Here is a 25205-nt window from a genome sequence, read left to right as displayed (position 1 = left end):
AACTTATTAGTATTTTCACTGTTATTTTATCCATGTGTTGCCACGATTCCTGCACATAAAAGAAGTTTGGCACAACTCCCCATTTTATTCTCTTTCCGGGAAGTGAAAGAGGGGCTGAACCCCCTTGATCTCCTTTGGCTGCGCTGATCGATTCTCTAGCGTAGACTCGACACTAATTCACACGTCTCGCCCGCAATTGGACGGAGAACGGGAAAGAGACCGCTTAGCATTAGGAGAGTGGGAGGGAGGAGCAGGATAAATGAAAGGGGGGAGGAGAAATGAAGCCAAATAACATTAAGAATACGACACGGAAGATTGAGCTGAAGAGGTTCTAACGACGAGAACAGACGGAGCGGAACAAAAGCGAGGAGAGAGAACAACGAAAGCGTTTCGCGGTTTTGCATAATCAGTTGACCCATGTGATTAGTGTTGGGGAGCCCCTTCCCCCTTCCCTCCACCGATCCTTATGGCAGCCATTAGCGGCGTTGGACTCTGGCGGTCCAATCAATGCCCGACCAGAAGTCGATGAAGAATTAAGATCCACAGAAGACACCGTGTTACGTTCCGTCAATACTAGAGACCGTCCATGCTTTCAACCGAAACAGTTCGGCTGCTGTCGGAATTTGTGAGGCGTGGTCCGAAAGTTGCAAGACCGCACCTGAAGCGAGCATCTTCCAAGAATGGTTTCGCAGTTCGGTCTTGAAGTCGTGGACTGGAAGTGAAACTCTTGTTTGTGATTGTCTCTCCATCCATTTATTCTTGTCACCATTCATCTCCATTGTCGCGATTAGCCAAACGTGACCAGAAATGCGACGTTAAATATACTAAATCAATCAAGCATCATATTAGCAGGCCCCCCTTGTTGGTTGCTTCAGGAATAACATTTGAGCCTAAACAATGAAGGCAAACGTTTCGAGATCAGTATGTGGCACAGTATTGTCAATGCATTGATCAATTTTTGCATCGGCAAAATTTCTGTAGTGGCACGTAGACGATAATGCACATAAACCCTTTCCAAAGTTCTGCGCAAGTCACTGCTTTCCATAATGTAAGGTACCTTAACCCAATATGGCCTAGTACCCAATATGGCCTAGTACCCAATATGGCCTAGTACCCAATATGGCCTAGTACCCAATATGGCCTAGTACCCAATATGGCCTAGTACCCAATATGGCCTATTTGCTGTTTCCAAGTGGCTACATGGATAATTCGACAATAGTATGCCATTTAGTTTGACGTGATTGAACTTGTTGGCAGTACCTAGCGAAATAACTGAACCTCGTAACTGTGTTCTACTCGATCAAATATTGCATAGTCAAGTTATTACTTACTGCATCTTCCAAGTGATAGGTACTTAGTTTAGACTTTAATTTAATACTGTTTATAACGAAGGATAAAAGAGCACTATGTAAGCTAGACTCAATATGGACTACATAGGAATATATAGTGAAGAATATACACAAATGTGACATTTGTTACTCTTATGTTCACGTAGACTGTGTGGGAGTCACTAAGGATGAACAAGGACCTTCTATTTGTCCAGACTATGATGTGTCTGTCATCCACGGTCTTCTGGTAACAAATTGTGACACGTCACTTCCTGATTTATTGATTTGTAAGCAATGTTATTTCTTTGTGTTAATCTCATATGTCATTATGTAAATAAAATGTAAGTACATCAATATACTTATCTACCTGTAATGCAACATTGTGGTACTTTATTTACTCATTCTCTTGCATTTTTGATGTGAAAACCAAATATATATCTGAAACGTTCCCCAGTGCTTGTGGAGTGCTTAGGTACACGTGAAAACACGTATAGACGAAATAAAATACATCCTGTACATAAAAACACAAATGAGGTTTAATAAACTTTCAACGTGTGTACAACATGGCGCGCGAGGAATCTGAAACTCAATCTAACTGATCAGCAACAGAGTGTTGAACATTTTGTTCTTCTTCTTCGGAGCTATATGATTCTACATAACATTATGTTCAATCACAACAATATCACTAGGCCATATTGGGTACATGTGTACCCAATATGGCTTAGACGTTACTTTTTAATAAAATCTTCCCTGCACCCATTGGAATTGGCTCCAATTTTCAGTAAACGTTCAGAAATGTTTTCTTTTGAATCTTGCTATTAGTTTTACCTTTGCACACCTTTAGAAACAATCGCCAACCTTAGGTAGGCCATATTGCGTTCAGGTACCTTAGTTTGGTTCACTACATGTTTTCAAATTTACTTCTTTATAAATAAGTGAGAAGAGAATGCGATGGTGTATTTCTTTCGTTTCAAGCCGAGTCGTCGCATCCAACGTTTCTTGCTCGGTCTCTCACCTGACAGATGATTGCGCCAAAGTGCCTTCTCAAACGTAGAAATACACATCCCTCGTCTGCGTTCCCGTAAATTTCTTTCTTCGGAGGAGAAGGAAAATATGCAGAGCTTCCAGCTTGATAATGCTCGGCTGACAGCGGAGCGGTTGGCATACGCAGATGATTCTGCTTTTTCACACTCCATCGCGATAGCCAAGGAGCGCGAGACCAAGCGTGGAGAAACGCCAATCGAACGGCAAGGGAAAGGCGAGCGATTCGAATTCAATTGAAAATCCGTTACAATGTTGCCGATATTGGGAGCCGCTGGTCTGAAAAAGGTGGCGTATTGTGGCCGGGAGGGGAGGAAGGGGTGGAATGAAAAGAGGTGCTAAGGGAGGAATGATAAGAAGTGAGACATAGAGAGATATATGAGATGCTAAGGGTGCTATATTGACTGTTTGGAACTGAAACCCTTTTCTGAGAAAAGGAGAGGGGTTGCTGAAAGCAACTTCGAGACGAGGTATTGATTTGCCACACACGTGTCCCAATGCTTACGAGCAACAGCGGAGGGAGGAGGTCGGATACATTAAAAAGGATTCGTAATTACCAAATTAACCTTCGTTCTAAAAGTTGTTCGAAGATAAACATGGTTATCGGGCTCCATTTTACCACTCTGATTTTACCCGAGTTCTTTGCTGCTTTCATCTTTAAAAAAATGATTTTTTGAACATTTCGGGAGGGGCTGTACTTCCATCAGCTCCCCCTTGCGTGTGCCAGTGCTTACGAGTGCGGCAAACAATGAGCTAAACTCAGTGTGTCACCCAGATGGAGTTGTGGAACGTCGTAGCCCGAAATCAAGAACTCCCAGGTTCGATTCCCGGTGAAGGCTCATAGTGATTCGGACCCCAATTTAAACTGTAGGTCCTGTCCCAATCTGCGCATAAACTGGACTTAATAATCAAATTAAATTTAACTCAGTGGCGTAACAATCATTTGAGAACCGAGGCCGACACATACATCCAAAAATATATAAACTGACTCTATGCATAAACTGCTAATAATACACTTTTGGTGCATGAAAATAGGCAGGGATGCATCAAAGGACATTTTTACCATGAGAAGAGACATGATGATTTCAAACTAAAATTACAAGTTTAACAGTGTCACTTTTTATTAAAAATGCATCGGGTCAGAAGTTTCGATCCACCACAAACCAATTAATGAACTTAAAGTGCATAAGTTAAATTTGATTATTTTTTTTCAGTTAGCCTTGAGCATTGTAGTAGGCTTAAACTAAACTTTTTGCCTAGGTTGAATATCTTCAGACGGTCCCATCTGTAAGCGATGTTACCCCTACAACTTTTACTAGCAACTGAGGTCGTTGACACTCATCGAGGCACACACACCCGAAGACGATTGGTGTACTGATAGAGCTATGTAGCAAAAAGTAGATCATCCACCAGTTGGTCCTGCGATCAGTATAATATCACACACAAACAGGTTTTAAAGATAAAAGCCTGGCTCTAATTAAATTAAATGTAAAAAAAAAAAAAAAACAATATTGTTATGGTTGATGTAATGTAGGTCTTATATATTAATATTAGACCTACATTACATTATTTATTGCGCATTACTCTTTCCTTCGCTTCCTCCAGCCTTTCCCGGGACGGTGTATACATTACATTTACATTAGCTTACATTTGCCCTATATCCAAATCGTTTGGAGTGAAAATTTTAATGATTGGTTTATTAAATAAGCAAGTTTAAATATTAACCAATATCATTTTCAGGGACCTCCCCGAAGGTGTAGAGATAAAGTCGTCGCATTGTAATCAAGGGGTCCCGGGTTGGATACCCGGTGGAGGCACATAGCGATTCCGACCCCACTTTAAACTGTAAGGTAGTCCCAATTAGCCTATCGGTGCATAAAAGTGGACACAAAACAAAACTCACATGTATTTATATAAATGCCGATGTATCGGAAAGTATCGGTTTGAATTTATTTATCGATATCAGCATGGACGTCCAGAAGAGGGCCCCCTCCCTCACCATGGAAAATGGAAGTCAACGAAAAGGTACATATTTCACACACTAAATTTCATTTCAGTCACAGTAATGTATGTTAATTATTGCAAGGGCGTTTGCAGGAACATGATTACTTCAAACTGAAGAATTGTGTTTTCAGGAGACATTAGTATAATGGGGGGAAATGTGCCTCGTTCTCCCCCTGGAGAAAAATACCTTGCTTGCCCCTACCTGGAAAAAATCCTGCGGACATCCATGGATACCAGCCAATACTTATCCGGCATTTTAGTCTTTAACGTATCACGTGGTCAGCAAGAATGATGCGCGACACTTACGCAGTCTGGAAATTATGAAAAGTTCAAACTTTCTTTACATTTTGCACCAATTTTCCGCGAAAAACTGGATGCCGTTATTTCGTAGCATCTATTTTAACATTCTGATGTAATTTTCGAATATTTTAAACAAAATTCTTGGTAAATTGATGCATATAATAATTGGAGTAGAATACTCACGCACTAATCAATATTTTTAACAATTTATAAGTACAGTAAAGCCTCGTTTATCCGGACTATAAGTTGACCGGTTTAACGAAAGTCCAGATTAACTGAAAGTTCATTAAAACTCCGTTTATAGCAACAAAACACGTTTATTATGGTGTATTTAAAGGGCATAGGCCTAGCCTAAATACAATATACAGTACAGTACAAACTCTGCGAGAAACAGAATATCATCAGTGGTTGATTGCCTTTTCTTTGGGAAGTTCTTTTCTTGACTTCTAGCCACATTTAAAACCTTGCATTCTGCTTTTTCTTCTTTTTTTTTCCTTTTGCCTGTCCGGATTATGCGAAGTTCGGATTAACGAGGTTTTACTGTATTGCAATTTTCAATTATCGGTATCGGTGGGAATCAGTAAGAGTATCAGCCCTAATATTAACAATTGAACTATACAATCTTTAGTCTGCAGTAAGTTGAAACTCACTCATTATATTGTATATACTTAGGGCTCAAAAGTTGAGGAAAAATCCTTTTTTTTTCCTAGTGTCCGGAGACGAGGCCCAACATAATATATATTAATTTTGGGTCGTTGTAGGCCAGAAAAAGGTGGGTTTTATTTGTCCTTTTCTGCCTTTTTCGGCGTTTTTTGTCGTATTGGTCCTTTTTTAGCGTTTGTTTAGGTCTTAACTGCTTTTTCTTGCAACTTCACCTTCTTTCGACTACGTTTTTACTGCCCATTCTCAATTCGAATCATCATCAGTTCACCTTTTAAACATCGCGCTGTAAGTGGCAACTTTCTCTTGTTTTGAAGCTTTCAGCACGGTGTATACGAACAGAAAGCACGCGCCTGCAAAGATCAAGTCAGATAAGGAGGTGCCGCACATATTCATTAAATATGTAATTAAAACTGAAGTTTATAATTAATTAGGATCACATTTGTAGGTCCTTTTCTCCGTTTTTAGGGCCTTTTTTTTTTATAGGTATTTTTTTGGCAATTTGTAGGACTTCAACTTCCGAGCCGTATATATAACACACTGGTGTGCACCCACCTGTTAGGCAAAAGGCCTGTGGAGGGTAGGATTTCACACCTGTTAAAGGACGAAGCAATGGAAAACAGAGCGAGAGACAAATTGTACCTAGCTTAGGTTAATTTGCTACCGAGCCCCGTTCTTTGATTGCGGTTCAAATGCCTGCTTATTACGCACTTAATCTCTTCACAACTGCACCACGTTACTCACGGCCTCGCGAGAGAGGAGAATGCAATTTTGACACCGTTTGCTTATTATACGAACAAAAGGACGGCTCACTCTTAAAGGGCGAGAGGAGGTTTTTGGCTTCATGAACGAGCTCGACCTCCCTTGCCGAAATGAGAGCTGTAAAGGTATGATAGTAATTTTTCATTTTCCTCGAAAGCGCGAGGGAAAGTGAGAAGACGGGCGAAAAAGGCGTAAAAAAAAAGGGATTATTATTAACTTGTTCTGGTGCTATAGAAGCTTGACAATTTTCCACGTTCACGCTCCGAAGACTTTTCTTTGTCTTTGCATTAAACCTGGAGAGATAGGGTTTAGGCTTTCAGTGCGAACGGGTTGCACTATATTTACTTTTTCATTTGCTCGTTTTTCTAATCAGGTACGCGTAGTATCACATGAATCAAATGAAAACCTCCGACAAAAATTACAGGACAGACTGTATACAGCTGACATTTATACGAGGTATCAACTGTTATTTATAAGACCATCTCATGGCTGCAACACTGATCAAGTGAGCTTCAAAACGCCATTTTTGTCATTTTAAAGATGGCGTCTCCTATACACACGTACACGCACTGGCGTACACCGAGAGACCGAGAGGGACTGAAGCGGCTACAGTCCCTCCGAAAAATTGAAAAGAATCAATATTTTTAAATAAGGCGGTGAAGAATTCAGGATAGACCAGAGTGCTAATTGCAAATCCCCTTTTGAGCCTCCCCGATGGCGCAGTGGTAGCGTCGCCGCCTTGTAATCAAGGGGTCCCGAGTTCGATACCCGGTGGAGGCACAAGTGGTTCGGATCCCACTTTAAACTGTAGGTCCAGTCCCAATTAGCCTTACTGTGCATAAAGTGGACTTAAAACAACAAATCAAATCAAATCAAATCCCCTTTTAAATGACCCCCACCGATTGTCATTTTGGAGAGCGTGAAGTTTTTAATGAACGAAATGTCTTATTTTGTATGCCCCCCCCCCCCCGATAGAAAGCATTTATGCACTATCCACCTTTACAATTCCAGCCCCAACAACAACAAAAAAAAAAAAAATCCTGCGTAAGCCAGTGCATAGTGGTAACGTCGTCACTTTGTAATCAAGGGGTCCCAGGTTCGATTCCCGTCGGTGGTTCTGATCCCACTCTAAACTGTAGGTCCAGTATCTATTAGTCTGTCTGTGCATAAAGAAGAGTTGAAAACAAAGTCAAACAAATACGGAAGTAGGATAAACTACGTATAATGAAAAAAAACTGACGCCAACAGGCAAAATATTGATTCACTGCTACTGTCACTGTCTACATTGGCATAAGTTTTGCGAATGGAAATCCATGTTCAATGCGTTCATAGCCAAAATCTGCACACGCCTCCCGTCAACAATAATGCACGTAGATAAATATATGTGATGTGGCCATGAATGATTAACACAAAATATCTTGCTGTGTTTATTTACTGTTGGCGCACATACAAGTAATGAAAATATAATGTGTGTAATACATACAGGCGGTGTACAATTTCTTAATGTTTTTAAGCTTGTATCAATTCATTCAGCAATACGATATTCATGATATAAAAAGGATAATTACAGAGTAAGAAAACTGGATAATAGATCTTATAAACAGGCATATAACAATGTTTGAATTTTATTATTTAATTATAGTTCTGTTTCTTCTAAGAACGTGCTGAGTGTACGGAAGCAATCACCAATGCTTTTATCTTTAATCTTTGTCTTACAAAGAAGCCACTTCATTTTGAAGGTTGACATCCAGTGGCGGCGATTAGGGGCGCGAGGGGAGGCAGTTACCCCCCGACTTTTCGCCACTTTTGCCCCTGCACTATGCTAAACCTTATCTGCAAAGGGAAATATACTGTCTTTGCCCCACCCCCCTTAGTTTTAGCGCCTTGCCCCTCACCCCGGTTTTCGAACCCCGTCGCCGCCACTGTTGACACCTTGTCTGAACATTCAGTTTGTGGAAAATTTCAGAACGGTATGTCCAGTTCTGTACAAAGGCACTATCAATGAAATTTTCAGCATTGGATAGTCTTCTTCTACAAAGTGCGAGTGTATTTCTTGTCTCCGTTCAAAAACATGGGATATGACATTGAAGAGTAGCAAATACAGAAGACGTTGATATTTTTTTATTAACACATTTTAAACTTTCAGAAAAAACGAATGTTTTTCGTAAGTTCTCACAGCTTCCCTGCGAAACTTTGGCGCCTCCCCGGGGAGGCGCGCCTCACAGTTTGAATACCACTGAGCTAGAGTAATAAAACTAACTAACTAAACTAACTAACTCCCTAGCCTTCTTAAACCCGAAGGTTCATGGCTGCAGCAACACAGGCCTTCCATCTGTCCCTATCTTGAGCAAGATCTATATACTCTTTTCCATCCCTACCGATTTCCCTTAGGTCCATCTCAACGTTGTCCCTCCATCTTCGTCTTGGCCTTCCTACAGGTCTCTTACCATCAGGTTTCCCAACAAGAATCCTGTAAACTCCTCTTTCTTCTCCCATTCGTGCCACATGGCATGCCCACCTAAGTCTTCTTGATTTAATCATTCTAATAATATCTGGACATGAATACAAATTATGTAGTTCTATATTATGTAACCTTCTCCACTCACCTGTCTCCTCATCCCTTTTAGGTCCAAAGATTTTCCTAAGGATCTTATTTTCAAATACTCTCAGTTTATGTTCCTCTTTCAATGTAAGGGACCAAGTTTCACATCCATATAATACTACAGGCAAAATTACTGTTTTGTATATTTTAACTTTTAGTTTCTTAGATATTAAAGGAGAAGACAAAAGTTTATGAAGAGAGAAGTAACATGCATTTCCTGAATTAAGCCTACTTTTTATTTCCTCTTTAATATAATTTTCATTTGTTAATATTATTCCTAAGTATTTGAATTTGGAAACTGGTTCAAACGAGTTGTTATCAATAATTAGATTTTGATTATTACCTAACACTTGGTTTCGGCCTGTAAGCATATATTTAGTTTTCTCTTTGTTAACTTCCAAACCTATCTCTTTAGCAGTTTTGAAAAATATTTTAGCATTATTCTTAATTGTATTCACATCATCCTCCAGTAAGTCTACATCATCATCATTGAGTAATAAAAACATATAAATATTCCTGTATAACATTTATACTTGCACAGTATGTTCTTTTTTTCAAAGCTTCGATCGATATTGGAAAATATCATACTGTGGTACCTTTTCAGAGATACAGTTATCATTTCACGCGTCCTTCTGATAGGCGATTTCTTCATTGCGTTTGTTTTGTTTTGTTACATTCCTCTTCTTCACAATTAGTCAAATGTAAAGCAACTTAATGTAAGAGAAATACAAACACGAATTAACACTCCAACCTTGAGCACCATTGCTCATGGTATTCCTTGCTACTTTCTTCCAGGGACTGCGAACCGAATTTGAACTCGAACTGAAACATGCTCCAGTTCGACTTATAGTTCGCACTCGAACCTGAACTGAAATGTTTCGCTACATTCTGGTGCACCATAACCCTCCGTGTACTTTCAGTTTAAGATTTGTTTCGGAATAAAACTTCGTAGTGAACAATTTGGTATTTTGGGGGCTGCCAGATCCGAATATTTGGAAATAGATAAGATCTGAAATGCCATTAAGGCAGTGTTTCTCAATTTATTTGCCTGAGAGTCCCCCTTGACATAATTGAATATTTCTGTGTACCCCTGAATTCTCAATATTTTATATACCTAAAAATTGTATGAAATAAGTGTGAAAAATGACACCAAACACGAACTCATTGCTTCCAATACGCTACATAATAATATGGATACGTAGTTATTACTTCTGAGTGGCAATATGTTTCTAATTCGTATATCTTGGTCGTGTTTGGTGTCATTTTTCATATTTTATAGCCCAGATTTCAATTATAACAAAATAAATGTAATATTGTTACAACATAAAAAAATAACATTGTTGATTCAAATAGTCAGTAGGTGACTCACTAGTCACTACGTCCGTCCGGTCCAGTTTCTATTGCGTCACCACCTGTAGGAAGGGAACAGGAAGTATGTATTTTCCAACAGTGCCTTACATCGCATTGCATTCCCGTTCCCAACCAATCACGTGGCCTCCTACCCGACTGCCATGCCATCAAACTGTTTAAATCCAGGTACTATAAATAACCCTGTTCATACAAGATATTAATCAAATCCACATTGGAATCGTGTTTTTCACCACAGCTGCAGCGCAATTCAAGAAACAATTCTCATATCGGCATTGTCCAAGAGTGGTGGTCATTGGTTCTGCGGTCACGAAAGAAGTTTGATCGACACACTGTCGGCTTAAACCACAATACATTTTCTTTCAATGGGTAACTGGGGAAGGCAAGTGCAATGCGCATTTTCCCCACTTTTCATTGTTGTTACTCTTGAGAGGGCACATTTTTCCAACTTTTATTGCGAGAGCGCACTTTTCCCGGACGCATTTTTCCCGACACCGGTGGTTTTGGCTGCACCAGCCACCCAGGTAAGCGTGGAGCGGTTGTTCTCAAGTGTGAAGTTTGTAATGTCAGATTTGAGGTACAACCTTTCCTCTCCAACACTTGATGATCTCATGGTCTTGCGGACGCATGCTTAATTCCAAAAGCGTTCTGATCAGCACTTGCCAGCCTTAAACCAAGATGAAAATTCTTTCAGATCCTCTATTAGCTACAGTAGTCTTTACGAGTTCGTCGAGGAGGAAGGTCAATAGTCATTGTTTTTAATGCTCACATGTTTGCTGTCGTTTTTCATAATTCTCGTTTGGAAAGACATTTAAAAGATTAACATTGTAAGATTTATGTATGACCTAATTTCCTTTTTTATTCAAAATTTAAATAATAGCTGTTAAAGTGCAAATATGAGGAGGAGGAACTCGTACTACAAAATTATGACATGTATCATTTACAATCGACCAAAGTTTGTGAAACATATTTTTAAGTGATTTTTCTTTAATCCATGGTTATTTGTAGGTGTGAAAATATCCATCGAGGATAGATGCTTATTGCGTTTTTCATAAATTAACAGTTCATACACTATTTTATTTTAATTTTCTATTTTCAGGAATTCAGAAAACCAAACAAAATTATGTAATTACATACAAAAGAGTAAATGCCATTTTCCATGAATTGGAAAATTTGCTGCCATAGGAAAATCTAATGTGTATTAATCTTATTGGTGTAGTTTTGCGCGAAAATGGACACACTTATGAAGCTAGCTACATAGAATTGTATCTGTTTTATTAACTACAATTTGGTTGCTGTACTGTGATGACATACGTTACTTTCATAAATGTATTTGTTTAACTACAATTTGGTTACTGTACTGTGATGTCATACACTACTTTCAGAAATTAAAAAAGAACAAGAGTTTTCTTATCCTCTATTGTAAAAAAACAAATAACAACAAAGCTGGAACCTGCCATGGTTGCCAACCCATAAGAACTTGTTTGTTACATCTGCACATGTGTTTATGTGTGAACAAGTATGTTGAAAACTGAAAACTTTCATTCCGGGCCAAACTGGAAGTGAAAGTTCAGAACATCCATTTACAGTTCGGGTAGATATACTCCGGTTTCGTTCCAATTTTAGTTCGAGAACTAAAAATGAACAGAAGGGTTTCATTCCGGACCGAACTAGAAGTCCAACCTCAGATCATTCTAGTTACGGTTCGGATAGATATGCTCCGGTTTCATTCCAGTTTCAGTTCGAGAACTGAAAGTGAACCGAAAGGTTTCATTCTGGGCCGAACTGAAACTAAAACCCCAGATCATTTCAGTTACGGTTCGGATAGTTATATTCTGGTTTCATTCCAGTTTCAGTTCAAGAACTGAAAGTGAACCGAAAGGTTTTATTCCGGGCCGAACTGAAACTAAAACCCCAGATCATTCCAGTTGTGGTTCGGACATATATACTCCGGTTTCATTCCAGTTTGAGTTCGAGAACTGAAAGTGAACCGAAAGGTTTCATTCTGGGCCGAACTGAAACTAAAACCCCAGATCATTTCAGTTACGGTTCGGATAGATATATTCTGGTTTCATTCCAGTTTGAGTTCGAGAACTGAAAGTGAACCGAAAGGTTTTATTCCGGGCCGAACTGAAACTATAACCTCAGATCATTCCAGTTACGGTTCGGACATATATATTCCGGTTCCATTCCAGTTTCAGTTCGAGAACTGAAAATGAACCGAATGGTTTCATTCCGGGCCGAACTGAAACTATAACCTCAGATCATTCCAGTTACGGTTCGGACATATATATTCCGGTTCCATTCCAGTTTCAGTTCGAGAACTGAAAATGAACCGAATGGTTTCATTCTGTGCCGAACTGGATGTAAAACATCAGATCATTCCAGTTCTGGTTCGGACATATATACTCCGGTTTCATTCCAGTTTCAGTTCGAGAACTGAGAGTGAACCGCAATGTTTCATTCCGAGCCGAACTGAAACTGAAACTGAAAGTAGGTTTCAACTGCAGTCCCTGCTTTCTTCTATCTGATTGTAAACTTACTGTGACCTTCGTTAGCCACCTATATTCAGAGGGAAGCTTCGATTCCAAGGATTCGAGTCAAACTAACACTCGTGTCTCACCCTGCTGGTGGAAAGGGTAAACTGGTAGTAGCTGCTAGTGTAGTGTTCGTGACGCTTGTTTTTTCGTGATGTGCTGTTACAAATTAGGTGATTGTGCGTGTACGAGCTTTAGTGCGACTGATTGAAATCGCAGTGTACTGTTTCCTGTGTATTAATATATTTTTTTTACGCGTGTGCTGGTTGTGAACTTTCAAATACCACACCTGTTTTGTTTTCTAAGCTGGCTTACTGGAACCAGAGCGTATAGAACTTTCCACGTGCTCGACCTTGCTTCGACACAGGGGGAGATTTGGAGTTTCAGCGTATTGGTTAACTACCATGAGTTATAATTTGTAGCGTAATATATGCGAGATCTCTTATATTTACATAGTTCGACGAACTTTTTTGCTACGTCGAATGGGGTACATTCTGTACCCCCCTGAGAAGCGGAAAATTTTGCAAGGTTTATGAAGAGCGTTATGAACGTTTTTTGCTGTTTTGAGCTCTCAGTGATGCTTTATATTGTGGTGATTTTAAGTGGTACTGGGGGATCAATTATATCGGTTATTTGTAGTTTCTGCACCTGAAACTAATTTTGTGTCACATAAATCATGGAAATCTATCAATTAAACATATTGCATGTGTTTTTCTTTCGCTTTTTCAGTGAAAATGGCATATCATTCGTGTGCCACTTGACACATTTCAAATACAACCACTACAGGGTGCGAAATCCTGAGGGGAGATTTCCCCCACCAACAATCTTGGCCTCAAAAATCCCTCCAACAAAATTTTTCGGGGGGGGGGAGGTTTTGTTACAACAAACAAAAGATAAACAATTACTTTTAATTTCAACTATACTGTACTAAGAATAATATCGAATACATACACAAATTAGTGTAGTTATGAGTGTTCAATGCTTTTTCTCTCTCAAGAGACCATTAACAAATATCAAAACGCACAATAAAAGTAAAACAAGAATGCAAAACAATAATACTGTAACTATGAAATCTAATTAATTTATATTAATATAAAGCAAAAACTTAATAAAAACTTACAAATAATAAAATCACTTCGATTTTCTTTTTAAAAAAATTTCAACTATTTCATAATTTATTAACATCTTTAACCAGATAGTAAAGGATAATTTGCTACATTATATTTAAAAGTAACAAATTTATTTATATTTGGCTAATGAATAATAATAATAATATATTTTTAATTAAGTAATTTATTTTTACTTTTAATAACATTGTAAATACGTATGTATATCGTATAATTTATATGTATGTTTGTGGGAGGGGGATTGTAGATTAAGATCTTTCTCCCCCCACCAGTCTTAAAAGATTTCGCGCCCTGCAACCACATGGCGAAAAACTCATACTCTCATGGTGTGTGTCAGTGGTGCCGATTTGGGGGGGCGGGCGTGGGCGGCAGTTTGCTTTTCACTTTTGCCCCCGCACTATGCGGAACCTTATCTACAAAGGGAAGTAAATTGTCCTTGCCCCCCAGTTTTGGAATATAATTGCCGCCACTGGTGTGTGTGTGTGTATATTTCGTGATGGTGGTTTTCTTTTAGACAGGATCGGTAAGGTTAGGAGAGTTGGGTTTGGCGCTGATATCACTTTTGACGTTTATGTTAGGATTCTTATGTTATATGCTGATAGTAATCTTAGACGGTTTTGTTAGGTTAAGGGGCTAGATTTGGAGGCGTTAGTATAGTTTCACGTATTTTCTCGCCTTTTGCATGTGCATTCAATCGGCTTTTACGAATAAAAGAAATGTACAAAATAGTCGGAGTGTGTTTCACTTACGCAGGCCATATTTTTGGATCAAATATCTGTTTTTTGTGGTTTCCGCGCCCTGAAACAAATTTATGTGACATAAAACATCGACGTCTATGCACTGGCGTATGCAGTAGGGGGTTGATGGGGCTGCAGGCCTTACCGAAATTTTGAGAAAATGAAAATTTTCAAATGAAAGCAGCAAAGAACTCGGGGAAAGAACAAAGTGTTAAATAACCTTAAAATAACCCTCCGATATTACAAAAGGCCCCCTCTACCTACTTACCTTTACACACACACACACACTCATATATATATACATACAATGTAAGTGTCTGTGTGTGTGTAATTCTTGATCTCATGTTGACAAAGTCACATATAAGGGCCTAGAGAGTGATTCAAAAGTCCCTTAACCACCCCCTATAAAAAGTAAAGGGGTTAGGCTGGGTTCAATTGGTCATTATACAAACAGGTTAGGCTTATGGGGAACCACATTAGCGTGTTCCAAGCGGACGTCCGCCATATTGAATTCAACTCAATTTTTTTTTAAAATGGGAAGGGGGTGATGTGATTATATATATATATATATATATGGCACTGTTTTCTCACACCTGGAAAATGATACATTTGTTACAATCATGAAGTCATAACTTTTTTCTGATTAGAGATAGGTTGAATAAACCTTCACCACTGCATTTCTCGTGAAATTCTAGGCTGATTTGATTCGAGTTTGACTGCCACGTTTGAAAACCTGGCTAAGCGATTTAAGGTCGGATTTTTTCCGGCTTTGTCCCCGCATAAAGCAGCTCTAGGACCCACCCAGCCTTAAATGAAATTGTACCCGGTGGAGTGGGGGTTTAAGTCGGCCGCAGCGTGGTGCTGATCACATCACCTCTAAGATGATTGACATCCAATGTGGGGCCCTACCCCCATATACCCTAAATGTGCCTTCATGGCACGGTGCTATATACACAGGAACTTTAAGTTTGCCTTTACCTGTATATATTGTATTCGTTTCTGTACCCCTGAGTAAATACGTTTATTTTTACATGCGCATATACAAACCATACTATGTCAATTACTGAGGGCCCGCTCAAGGCTTACTTGTTGTCCCCCCTCTCATTTTTCGGCTTGTAAATCCGGCACTGCTCCGATCCCATTTTCGTTTTAAAACGAAGGTAAAAATGGTAGTTAGGAAACATTTTATTGTGCATCCCCCCCCCCCGCCTCAGAACGCAGCTGTGTAATATCCGCCCTTACAATCCCAACCCCCTCCGAAATAAAATCCTGCGTACGCCAGTACTTGTCTCAATGAAGAGGGGTGGTTTCTTGCCCTCTGTAAAATTCAATATCTCTGTGCATGCTTTCCACACCAGCAAGTTTACTAATGGAGGAAAAAGTTCGACAATGGCCTCAGTTCGCAGGCAGATGGGTGGAAAGGCCTTCGCAGTGGCTCATAAGTGACTGCACATGGACCCCAAAGACTTATTGTTCTTGAAGCAGTGGTGGTGATTAGGGAAGGGAGGGCGTGTGGGGGAGGGGGGCAGGATCATTTAACTGTAACATACCCGAGCACACAATGGTAGCTACCGAAGTACCATTTGATTAATTTATTTGTGTATTTCAATACACCAATAGCAGTTGGCATTTTAATTTGTTACTCGAGTTAAAAACGTTTGGGATTCTGTATGTAGAAATACTATTGCAGTAAGGATTCATTTATACTTAAATAATTCTACTGCATAGTATACTTCATTGTAACACATTGTATATTATTCCAAATTACGGAGGAAAAGAATTATGCTAATTTCGAACTTTTATTTTTGCCGCAACACAATTTCGCCTTAGTAGAATTTTACTAAGACAGAGAGTTTTGTTGTAGAGTGTTAGAAGTTAATGTAAGATTTACAATGTTCTGCCGTGAAAATTTAATGATCTGCCTGTAAATTTACAAATACGGGACAGTATTGTATTTCTTGTGTGAGCTTATGCGCATAGCACGGCATTGAGACATACCAACTGTCTCAATTCTTCTTTGTAGTTAATCAGTGGTGATTTATTCATTCTAGTTTTTGGACTTTTAACCACTTTTAACCACTGGGCCACTGATGATCCTACCTGGCAACTTTTTGTATATAGAAGTCCTTGTGGCAGATAAACGCGGTGGAGCCTAGGCCACCAAGAATAATCCTCGAAGGCAACCATTTATATGATCTAACAGACTACACGCTACCCTGAAGACGGAGGCAGATTCAGCCTCCGAAACGTAGATAAATCTCTTAAAAGATAACAATACTCAAATTCAATACAATATTAAAAAAGAAACCATAATTGAAATTTGAAGATTCCCAAAAGGTAGCGCAAAACGTTAGTAAGAATTTGTTTTCTGAATGATCTACATATACGCTGCGGAAGTTTTGTGTAGAGCCGTAATGTGTTGTTCATACTTCACCTATACATATTTCGAAATTCAAGACAGCACCGAGAAATTCCCTTCGAGACGGATGTTTATAAATTGAGATTAGACGAGAACGAGACACTTTCAAGTCTCATCTCGTTTTGTCTCGTCTCGATATCACCCCTGATGAAACTCGAAATTTAAAAACTGTCTGAAATTACACTACAGTATTGGCCAAAATTATTGGACTCATTGTAAAAAGAAGCATATTTTCTTGTTTTGAAAATGGTCTAACTAAATATCTTAGAAAATTGTTAGAACTTTTTATGGGATTATCCTGTTTGTCTGCTTCGATATAATCTTGTTTCCCACAATCCTTTCTGTTACTGTTTCCCAAGTATAGATGGCAGCACGATTCTTTGCATATTCGCAAAAATGCCTGGAACAATGCGTGCATTGTTTACCATGTTTTTATGCTATTTTTTTGGTTATAACAAAGGAAGTAATATTAATTCTGGTTGTTGAAGAGTGTTCTTTATTTGTATCTTCGGAGCAACGCGTAATTTCATAAACCACGTGGTTTGAAGTTTAGAAAAAAGAGTGAAAAAGAATTGTACACAAGCAGTGATTAAAATGGGTTCAAAAAGAGCCAAGGATGGTGACACGAAGTACTTGCAGTGTGTATCACAAAACATTAAACCTGTCATATTTCTCTACATAAAGTGAGTTAATCTGTGTTTCATTTCTTCAACTAATGAGTCCAATAATATGCCCAATACTGTCTACCATCACAAATTACAAGTAATATCTAAGATGTATATAAAAATGAAAAAGTTGAAATATTAAAGATCAAAATTCAAATGCAGGTCATGCCAGATGACTGAAACAACAACTAAAATAATAACATAATAATAACAGGATTTTCTTTCTGATGGTACCCAACCTTCTACTACATGTGTTAGGAAAATGATTAGGGGAAAATTATATTGAAATAACAGCTGTGAAAATTATATTGAAATAACAGCCTGTCACTACATAGCCTACATCAATTATGATTGCTGTATTCAAAAAATACTACTTTGCCAGACATTAAACCCACATGGTAGAAAATTTAAAGTTTTCGTAGTTTTCTTCCCAGAGTGAATTCAAAATGTGAGAAACACTATAAAAAAAGAACACGTAATATGCTACATTGTATTATTTCACTCATTTTTATCTCGGTCAACGTTTGTGGTGTCATTGCGAATGGGAAAAGGTTCTTAAATATTGGGCACGATACACAATTTGAGGATGTTTCAATTACAGCCCTTTGTTTTATTTATTGATTAGCTGATTGCTGGCGTTGCCCGAGTATTTATTTATCCCAATCTTCTATTAGATATTAAAATAATGAATTCTAACTATAGTGTAAAATGAACTTGGAATTGAACGGCATTGGGAGTGTCACTATTCATCTTAGCGACCACGAAAACTATGGATTCCACACTATTATCGGTCGTTTTCGATTATTTTTACACGCCACCCCCTTCCCACCCCACCCATAGGGGTGTCAGGGGTTTGAACGGCATTCGTAGTGTCACTATTCATCTTAGCGACCCCGAAAATTATGGATTCTACACTAATGTTGGTCGTTTTACATGTCACGCCCTTCCCACCCCCGCCCCAAAGGGTGCCAGAGGTGCCTTGGAGTTGAACGGCATTGGTAGTGTCACTATTCAGTTTAGCGACCCCGAAAACTATTTATTCCACACTAATATCGGTCGTTTTTTATTAATTTTACATGTCACCCCTTTCCCACCCCTCTCCGAGGGTGCCAGCGGTGTCTTGGAGTTGAACGGCATTGGGAGTGTCACTATTCATCTTAGCGACCCCGAAAACTATTTATTCAACACTAATATCGGTCGTTTTCGATTATTTTTACACGTCACCCCCTCCCATCCCTAGGGGGGCCAAGGGTGTATTACCCCACAGTATTTCTTTCCAGGTTGCAAGTGATATGTGTACCAAGTTTGGTTGAAATTGCTCCAGGCGTTCGAGAGTTATGCAGTTCTGCCACTTTCGGCTAATCTCGAAGATGAGGCTGAATGATGATAAGATGAAGCTATGTGAAGGGACAACCACAAACACATATGAACAACACACTACACGAGCCCCACGGAGGATTATACTGGCCGTGAGTCCAGGCACCAGAGCCTCGCTAGTCTTCAAAATGTAGTCCAGGGTGCTACGTGGAAGGAGAAAGAGTAACCCTTACACCCCCTTTCATAACATGAAAACAAGCAAAAGTCAGTTAGCAGCACTAACTTTAATGCCCCAAAATCAATTTTTTTATCTGTAAAAATTGCATTGTACGGTCACCGGCAGTACAAATGACACCTACAGGTATATCCTGAAATGCTCGCTTCCCTGCAAGGCGTTGTGTGTGTTGCCTAACTCTACGGCTGTGGTAGAAGTTGCCTTGAAAATTTGCTATTAAAATTCACTCATCGCCCCAGAGTTAGGCAACACACATAACGCCTTGCACGGAAGTAGGTATTTCAGAATCTAGGTGCCCCACTTTCATTGCCGGTAACTGTACACCAGTATAATTTTTCAAAATTTCTGGAGGAGCCCGGGCCCGATATAAGCCCATGCCTGACTACGCCAGTGACGAAACAGACTGACAATACGTCCATTTGCAGTACTCTCTTGGTTCCATCATTCACAAAATATAGAAAAAATAGTAGTTTCCACCCGCGCACAGGATGATGTAATCCACGTATTCCAGATAGCTATATGTATTCCGGACTTACAAAAGATGGTTGAACAAATCTACCTGTTAATACATTATTTCTACCCGCATTAAAAATTTTACGAAGCAAAGATGTAACACGCATTGCAAAATTTAACGACCATTTTCTTTAAAATAAAATTTAAAAAATCCGTGGAGTGGGATGTTATAAATAACCATGCAGATTGCGCCAAGACATCAATTTCAATTACACCATTAGTCTCTGCTTTTAAAGGTATCGATCCTAACAACTTTCCAAAAAATGAAGCTGCGTGTCGAAATATTGTTCCGGTACAATTTCGAAAATGGCATATTTTAAGTAAGTTCTAATACGTATTATTAATAAATAAAAGTTTAACTGTATTATGATATTGAACCCACAACCCAAAATGGACCATTTTACACAAATATGTGTTATTTTTTCTTCAGTACTGCAATGACGTGCTTAAACCGTTAACGATGCATAAAAATATTCAAAGGGTACATGAATCAAGAAACGATCATTTCAAAGAAACCAAACATTACGTACATCAAGATAATATTCGATGTATTTTATTAGTTAACTGTATACTCTGTATAGTAATGATAATAGCTAATAATGATAGTATTCTTACGCTACTGATAATTTGTTAAGAAATACTACGTGTTGTGAATGATTAAAGAAACCGATTTGAAAATTAAATATGTTTAAAGGCTTGGTAGAATTAAATACGTGACAATATTTTATCCTAGTAATAATGTTCGAATATTTATAATACGAAACTTCTTATATTAATTTATTCCTTTATTTTGGACTTTACATCTTTTATGCTATTTTTTGTCCATTACAATATACATATAAAACCTTCATTACTCCTTTACATTTTAAAATATCCGTCTTATCCTCTCTATTACATAGATATTAGATTAAAAAACAACCACAACAAAACGTTCCCCTTTACATCTTCCTTAAAAATGATAAACTATAACCAATCCGCACATCTGGATTAACAACCAAACTTAACAAATTTGTTCGAAACTGAACCTTTAAATTATGTAAAGTTTTATACAAGATATTTCTCTCTATAATATTTTGAGCATTCCAGTATTATATGTTGTGCATCTGCACTTTCTCAGCCACATTCACATTTCTTATTGTTCGTTATTCCAATTTTGGATAAATGTTGCCTAGTACACAAATGCCCCGTTCTCAGTCTATTAATTAATACAATTACATTTCTTGTAGCACTTACATGATGAAACCATGGTTTGTGTGTTTTGAATTCAGCAAATGATAAACTTCTTATAATCTATTATGCCATCATTTACTATTGTTCTTGTTATTATGATGATAAAAATATAAGAATTGTGTAAACTGCATTGTATAGTTGCAATAAAGGACGATTGATGAGCAATTAAATAAACATTTGACAGGGTGCGAAATCCCTGGGGGAACAGGGGGAATTCCCCCCTTTCTGAAATTCCACTCCGCACCAAACTTTTCCGGGGAGGGTGAGTTTTTGTTCTAACAACAAACCTAAACAATTAACTTGAGAGTCAAATATACATTACTGGAATAATATCGAAAAAACACACAAAGAACTAACAACAAAGAGCGTCTTCTCTCAGGACACTGAACCCATCAATCCCCAGAACACAGAACTTAGTCCGACTTGTTATTTCTTCTCCATTTCTCATCGCATTTCGTCAGCTACCGCAAAGTATATAAATGTGTTACTAAAACATGTAGTAGCATTTAGATGTGAATTTTATATATAAAAGTATTATCTTAATGTATCTTAATATTTACCCCTCCTCCTTAATCACGTAAATCATTGTTCATAGCATTAGTAGTATTACTAGTATATTAGTCTTCAATGTGCATTCAAATTTTGAATGAAGGACAGTCGATATAATATATTGTAGCTACATTTTATAATATAATTTGATTATTTAATAATTGACATATATTTAATGGTAATATATATGTTCAGTGTCTGTGGGGGATGTTTGTCTGTCTGTTCCTTCCCCCCATCAGGGATTTCACACCTTGCTATTGGACTTTACATTACGTCCTGGGGGTCTGTAATAACAATATAGGCCTACATACGTATATAAAAACAAAAAGGAAGAGTAAATGAAAGTTAAGAATCACTATTCTAGCATTGTACTTGGTATACTTATATACACTAATGTTACTGTCTAAACTTCCACAAGATCTCTCCCAAAATCGACACACTTTTATACCGGAGTTCGACAAGGGAAACGGGCTATTACCGGGATAACGCTACACGTTTCCACCGCGCTATAGCGGGACGATTTCGCGACACTGCTGCGTCTTTCTCTCCGTAATGGAAAGAGGCAATCGCGTAACTATTACCAAATTGCCGACCTTAGTATATAAGTTTTAGAACGTGTGCGTCAAGCTGAATGTTGCCGAGAACGTATCGAGATTCATACGAGAACGAGACGGTATCTGCAAGACAAAAGAAGTATCATTTCAATTATTTCGCAAAGAACTCGAAATGCACCCAAAGTGCGAAAGTTAAAGCTGTATTTTTTGCTTCTTTGAAATGATCGGGTATGGTCTTCACAATTGATGCATTTGTAATGCATCACAATGAACAGTAAACGATAGAGTAACCTTTTATGCATTTCTGTTTGTATTTTGATGCACAAAAAGTTCATCATTATCAGTTTACGCATTTTAATGTGTTAATATTGTGTCAATTGACATTTTTTAGATTTTGTCTGCTGTCATAAGTTGCCAAATGCATGCATAAATTATAGATTTTTCGTCACAAGTTGTGAATTTTATAAACACATTTTTCGAAATTCACGTGAAAACCGAGACTTATTTGCCATTACTTATCTCCAAATACGAGACTGAACGTTCACGAGAAATGCTTAATCTTGTCTTTCTAAAATTTCGAATTGTTATTGTACCGAGAATAAAAACTGTTTTCAAATTCGTAACTACAATTATTTTCGGAGATTATTAAGCATATATGAAATGTTTGAACACAGGCACTCATACAAGGACGAGTTAAATAATTCCGAATATTTCTAATATGCTCTAATGTGGACAAATAATTCTGTATACCGTTTCATTGTTCCGTGCGATATATGAGTGATGTCAAACTTTCTATATTAAATACATGTTTTTTTTAATTTTCATAGTATTTTCGTTCAAAGCTAGTTTAATTAGATTTATTTTTATACTATTACTGTCAACATAAGTAACCCACGTGCCTCTCTCATCCATGTAAATGTAGAAATAAATTTCCTATAGATGAAATAAATAAAAAACAAAATACATGCATTATGAAAAATTAGAAACCAAAGATTATAGGTTCTTAATATGATATAATATTTAATAGAAATGTATAAGATCTTGATTTTAATAAAACTTGTTTTCAAGTTAATTAATATAGATATTGACTTCTTACCTATTGAAGAAAAGTTCAAAATCTCAACGAATGGTTGAACGAATGGTTTGATAAAAAGAAGCTAATTTATTCAAGCGATTTCGTGATTCGTTTTCCACGAAAACATCTCAATATTATCTGTGAATCAGTTTATAGAGTGTATAGACCTGCAATATAAATGATAGGTTTGATTGGTTTCGACGCACCCAACGTTGGAGACTAATTAGGAATTATTTTGGATAATATTGTATAACACACGAATTACAGTCGAATGTATGGATTAGTGTTGTTAAAATGTGACGGAATGTTAGAAATATTTTCCATCTTATTCGAATCTTTCCTTATTTATTCATCTTAAAATGAACAAGTGTAAAGAAAATAATTTAGAATCCTCTCGGAACACTTTATACGAATTTTTAAAGCACTTTTTAATAGTTTTATGTTGCGAATATTATGATTAATATTATCAAAAGCGGTTCTTCTCGTAAGTTATTCCTGCTTTGGTTATTTTTTTCGAAAGTTGTTTAAATAAGTAGCCTACTCTGTCCGGTAAAGCGCACGGATCATACGAAAGAAATTTCGAATGCTTATCGCTATCATTGTAAATTTCAAGGGCATACAATATGAGGCCTAAATTTCTCGATGGCGGTAGTGCTGAGATTACATATTTTGTCCCTCGAATTATTTCCATGTAACATATGTTACGGATTCTTATCAAAGCAAAACTGGAAGAAATTTATATCATACATGTTACGTCTCAATTGTGATGTAACACTATATTGAAATAACTTTTATCGAGAAAGTAACATAAAAAAGGGAATAGATCTTATGTTGAGAATGTAGCTGAAAGAGTCACAACAACAAGGAATGGATTTTTGTTCAAGGAAATGTATAGGAATATGCAGCAATATGTTCCTATTGTGCAGATATTGTGTATCGCCTTTGACAACCACATGATCGCTTTTCCAGAGATGTATTGATCTCATGTTAAGTCGCTTTTCTGCCTATTCAGGCTAATTGCGGCGATGAGGATGAAGAATAAGATGAAACTGGTGAAAGAATACCAATGTCCAAGCTATTATTAGAACTAGGAATCTTTGTTGGCGAGATTGCGAGTCAACAAATCACTCCGCTCTGCCATGGAAACGAATACATTTAACTTTGGCTATATATCACTGGTCCCTAGATAACGAATAATGACAGAACAAAAAATGTGTCAATTGTCACAAATATGTTGCCTCCAGTGCATCAACTGCTAATGATGGTGCATCAAAATGCATCTAAGAGAATTTTTATCAGCTGCTGATGCACTAAAATGCATCTGAAATGATCAATCATTTCATTTTCAGGAAACCTAAACTACTTTAACGGTGCAAATTGAATTAGCAAAAGTGCACCAACCTTACTTTCATGCATTTGAAGTTCTGTATCTACCCACAGAGGAATGTAGAAGTTCACTATGTAGATATAAATTCATGTTCTTACCTGATCGACCAGTCCCCTGTCCAGTTTGAATGCACTCCGTGTCTTGAACCATGTTGTGATGCTCTAGCATGGAGAACGCTGTCTTGTCAGTGGAGGCGGTTTGGCAGGCTCTGTGGAAGGGAATCCCGTTGTCAGCAACGTGCTTCAACTTGCTTTTACGGGGGTTTCTGCCTTCTCAGTGTGCCAGAACTAGGGGAGGGGGAAAAACACTGATACGTTTTGACAACTTTGGCGGTACCAGAAGCGTCCACGTGTTCCCGCGGCGACTTTTCTTGTTTTGTTTATGTCGGTATCCTCTCTCCGGAGTGCACTTGCACGGTTAGACTACTCGCGGGACCGACAGGGCTCATCTTATCACTCAGCTGTCGTGGCCGGCGCCCTTGCAAACGCAATACCTGCACCCATGACACTTTGGGCAAAATTAAACGCCCTCAAAAACCTCCAGACCTCACCGCCACAACTTAGGATGGCGCTGGCTGTCTTTTACTTTTCTGATACCACTCCGTCCGCCACGCACACACACTCACGTTCACACATGCACGCATGAAGTTCGGTCGACCTTAGCTCCATGGTTCCCCCACCCCTATGCACTCCCTCCTCCTCTTTGGATCTTACGCTAGGCACTTTTTGGCCAACCAGGACTGTGGCCCAACGCGCAACTCCGACCCTAACCTGATATTCGTCCTCGGGACGAAGT

General features: G+C 38.2%; 1 protein-coding gene across 2 annotated transcripts in view; it reads right to left on the bottom strand.

Annotated features, from left to right (window-relative positions):
* Positions 1–25004, bottom strand: part of Lmx1a (LIM homeobox transcription factor 1 alpha) — a 100746-nt gene extending 75742 nt beyond the window's left edge. The window contains exon 1 of one of the 2 annotated variants that reach the window (XM_083144299.1): positions 24509–25004. In XM_083144299.1, the coding sequence (XP_083000425.1) occupies positions 24509–24578 (70 nt within the window). In that variant the 5' untranslated portion in view covers positions 24579–25004. The remainder of the gene's footprint in view (positions 1–24508) is intronic. The other variant, XM_083144297.1, reaches the window with a different exon arrangement.
* Between the last annotated feature and the right edge of the window lie 201 nt (positions 25005–25205).

The sequence above is a fragment of the Lepisma saccharinum genome, chromosome 23, assembly GCF_977018435.1.
Source record: "Lepisma saccharinum chromosome 23, izLepSacc3.1, whole genome shotgun sequence".
Classification (NCBI taxonomy): domain Eukaryota; kingdom Metazoa; phylum Arthropoda; class Insecta; order Zygentoma; family Lepismatidae; genus Lepisma; species Lepisma saccharinum.
Note: the sequence above shows the minus strand (reverse complement) of the source record. Positions and strands in the feature narration are given on the sequence as shown.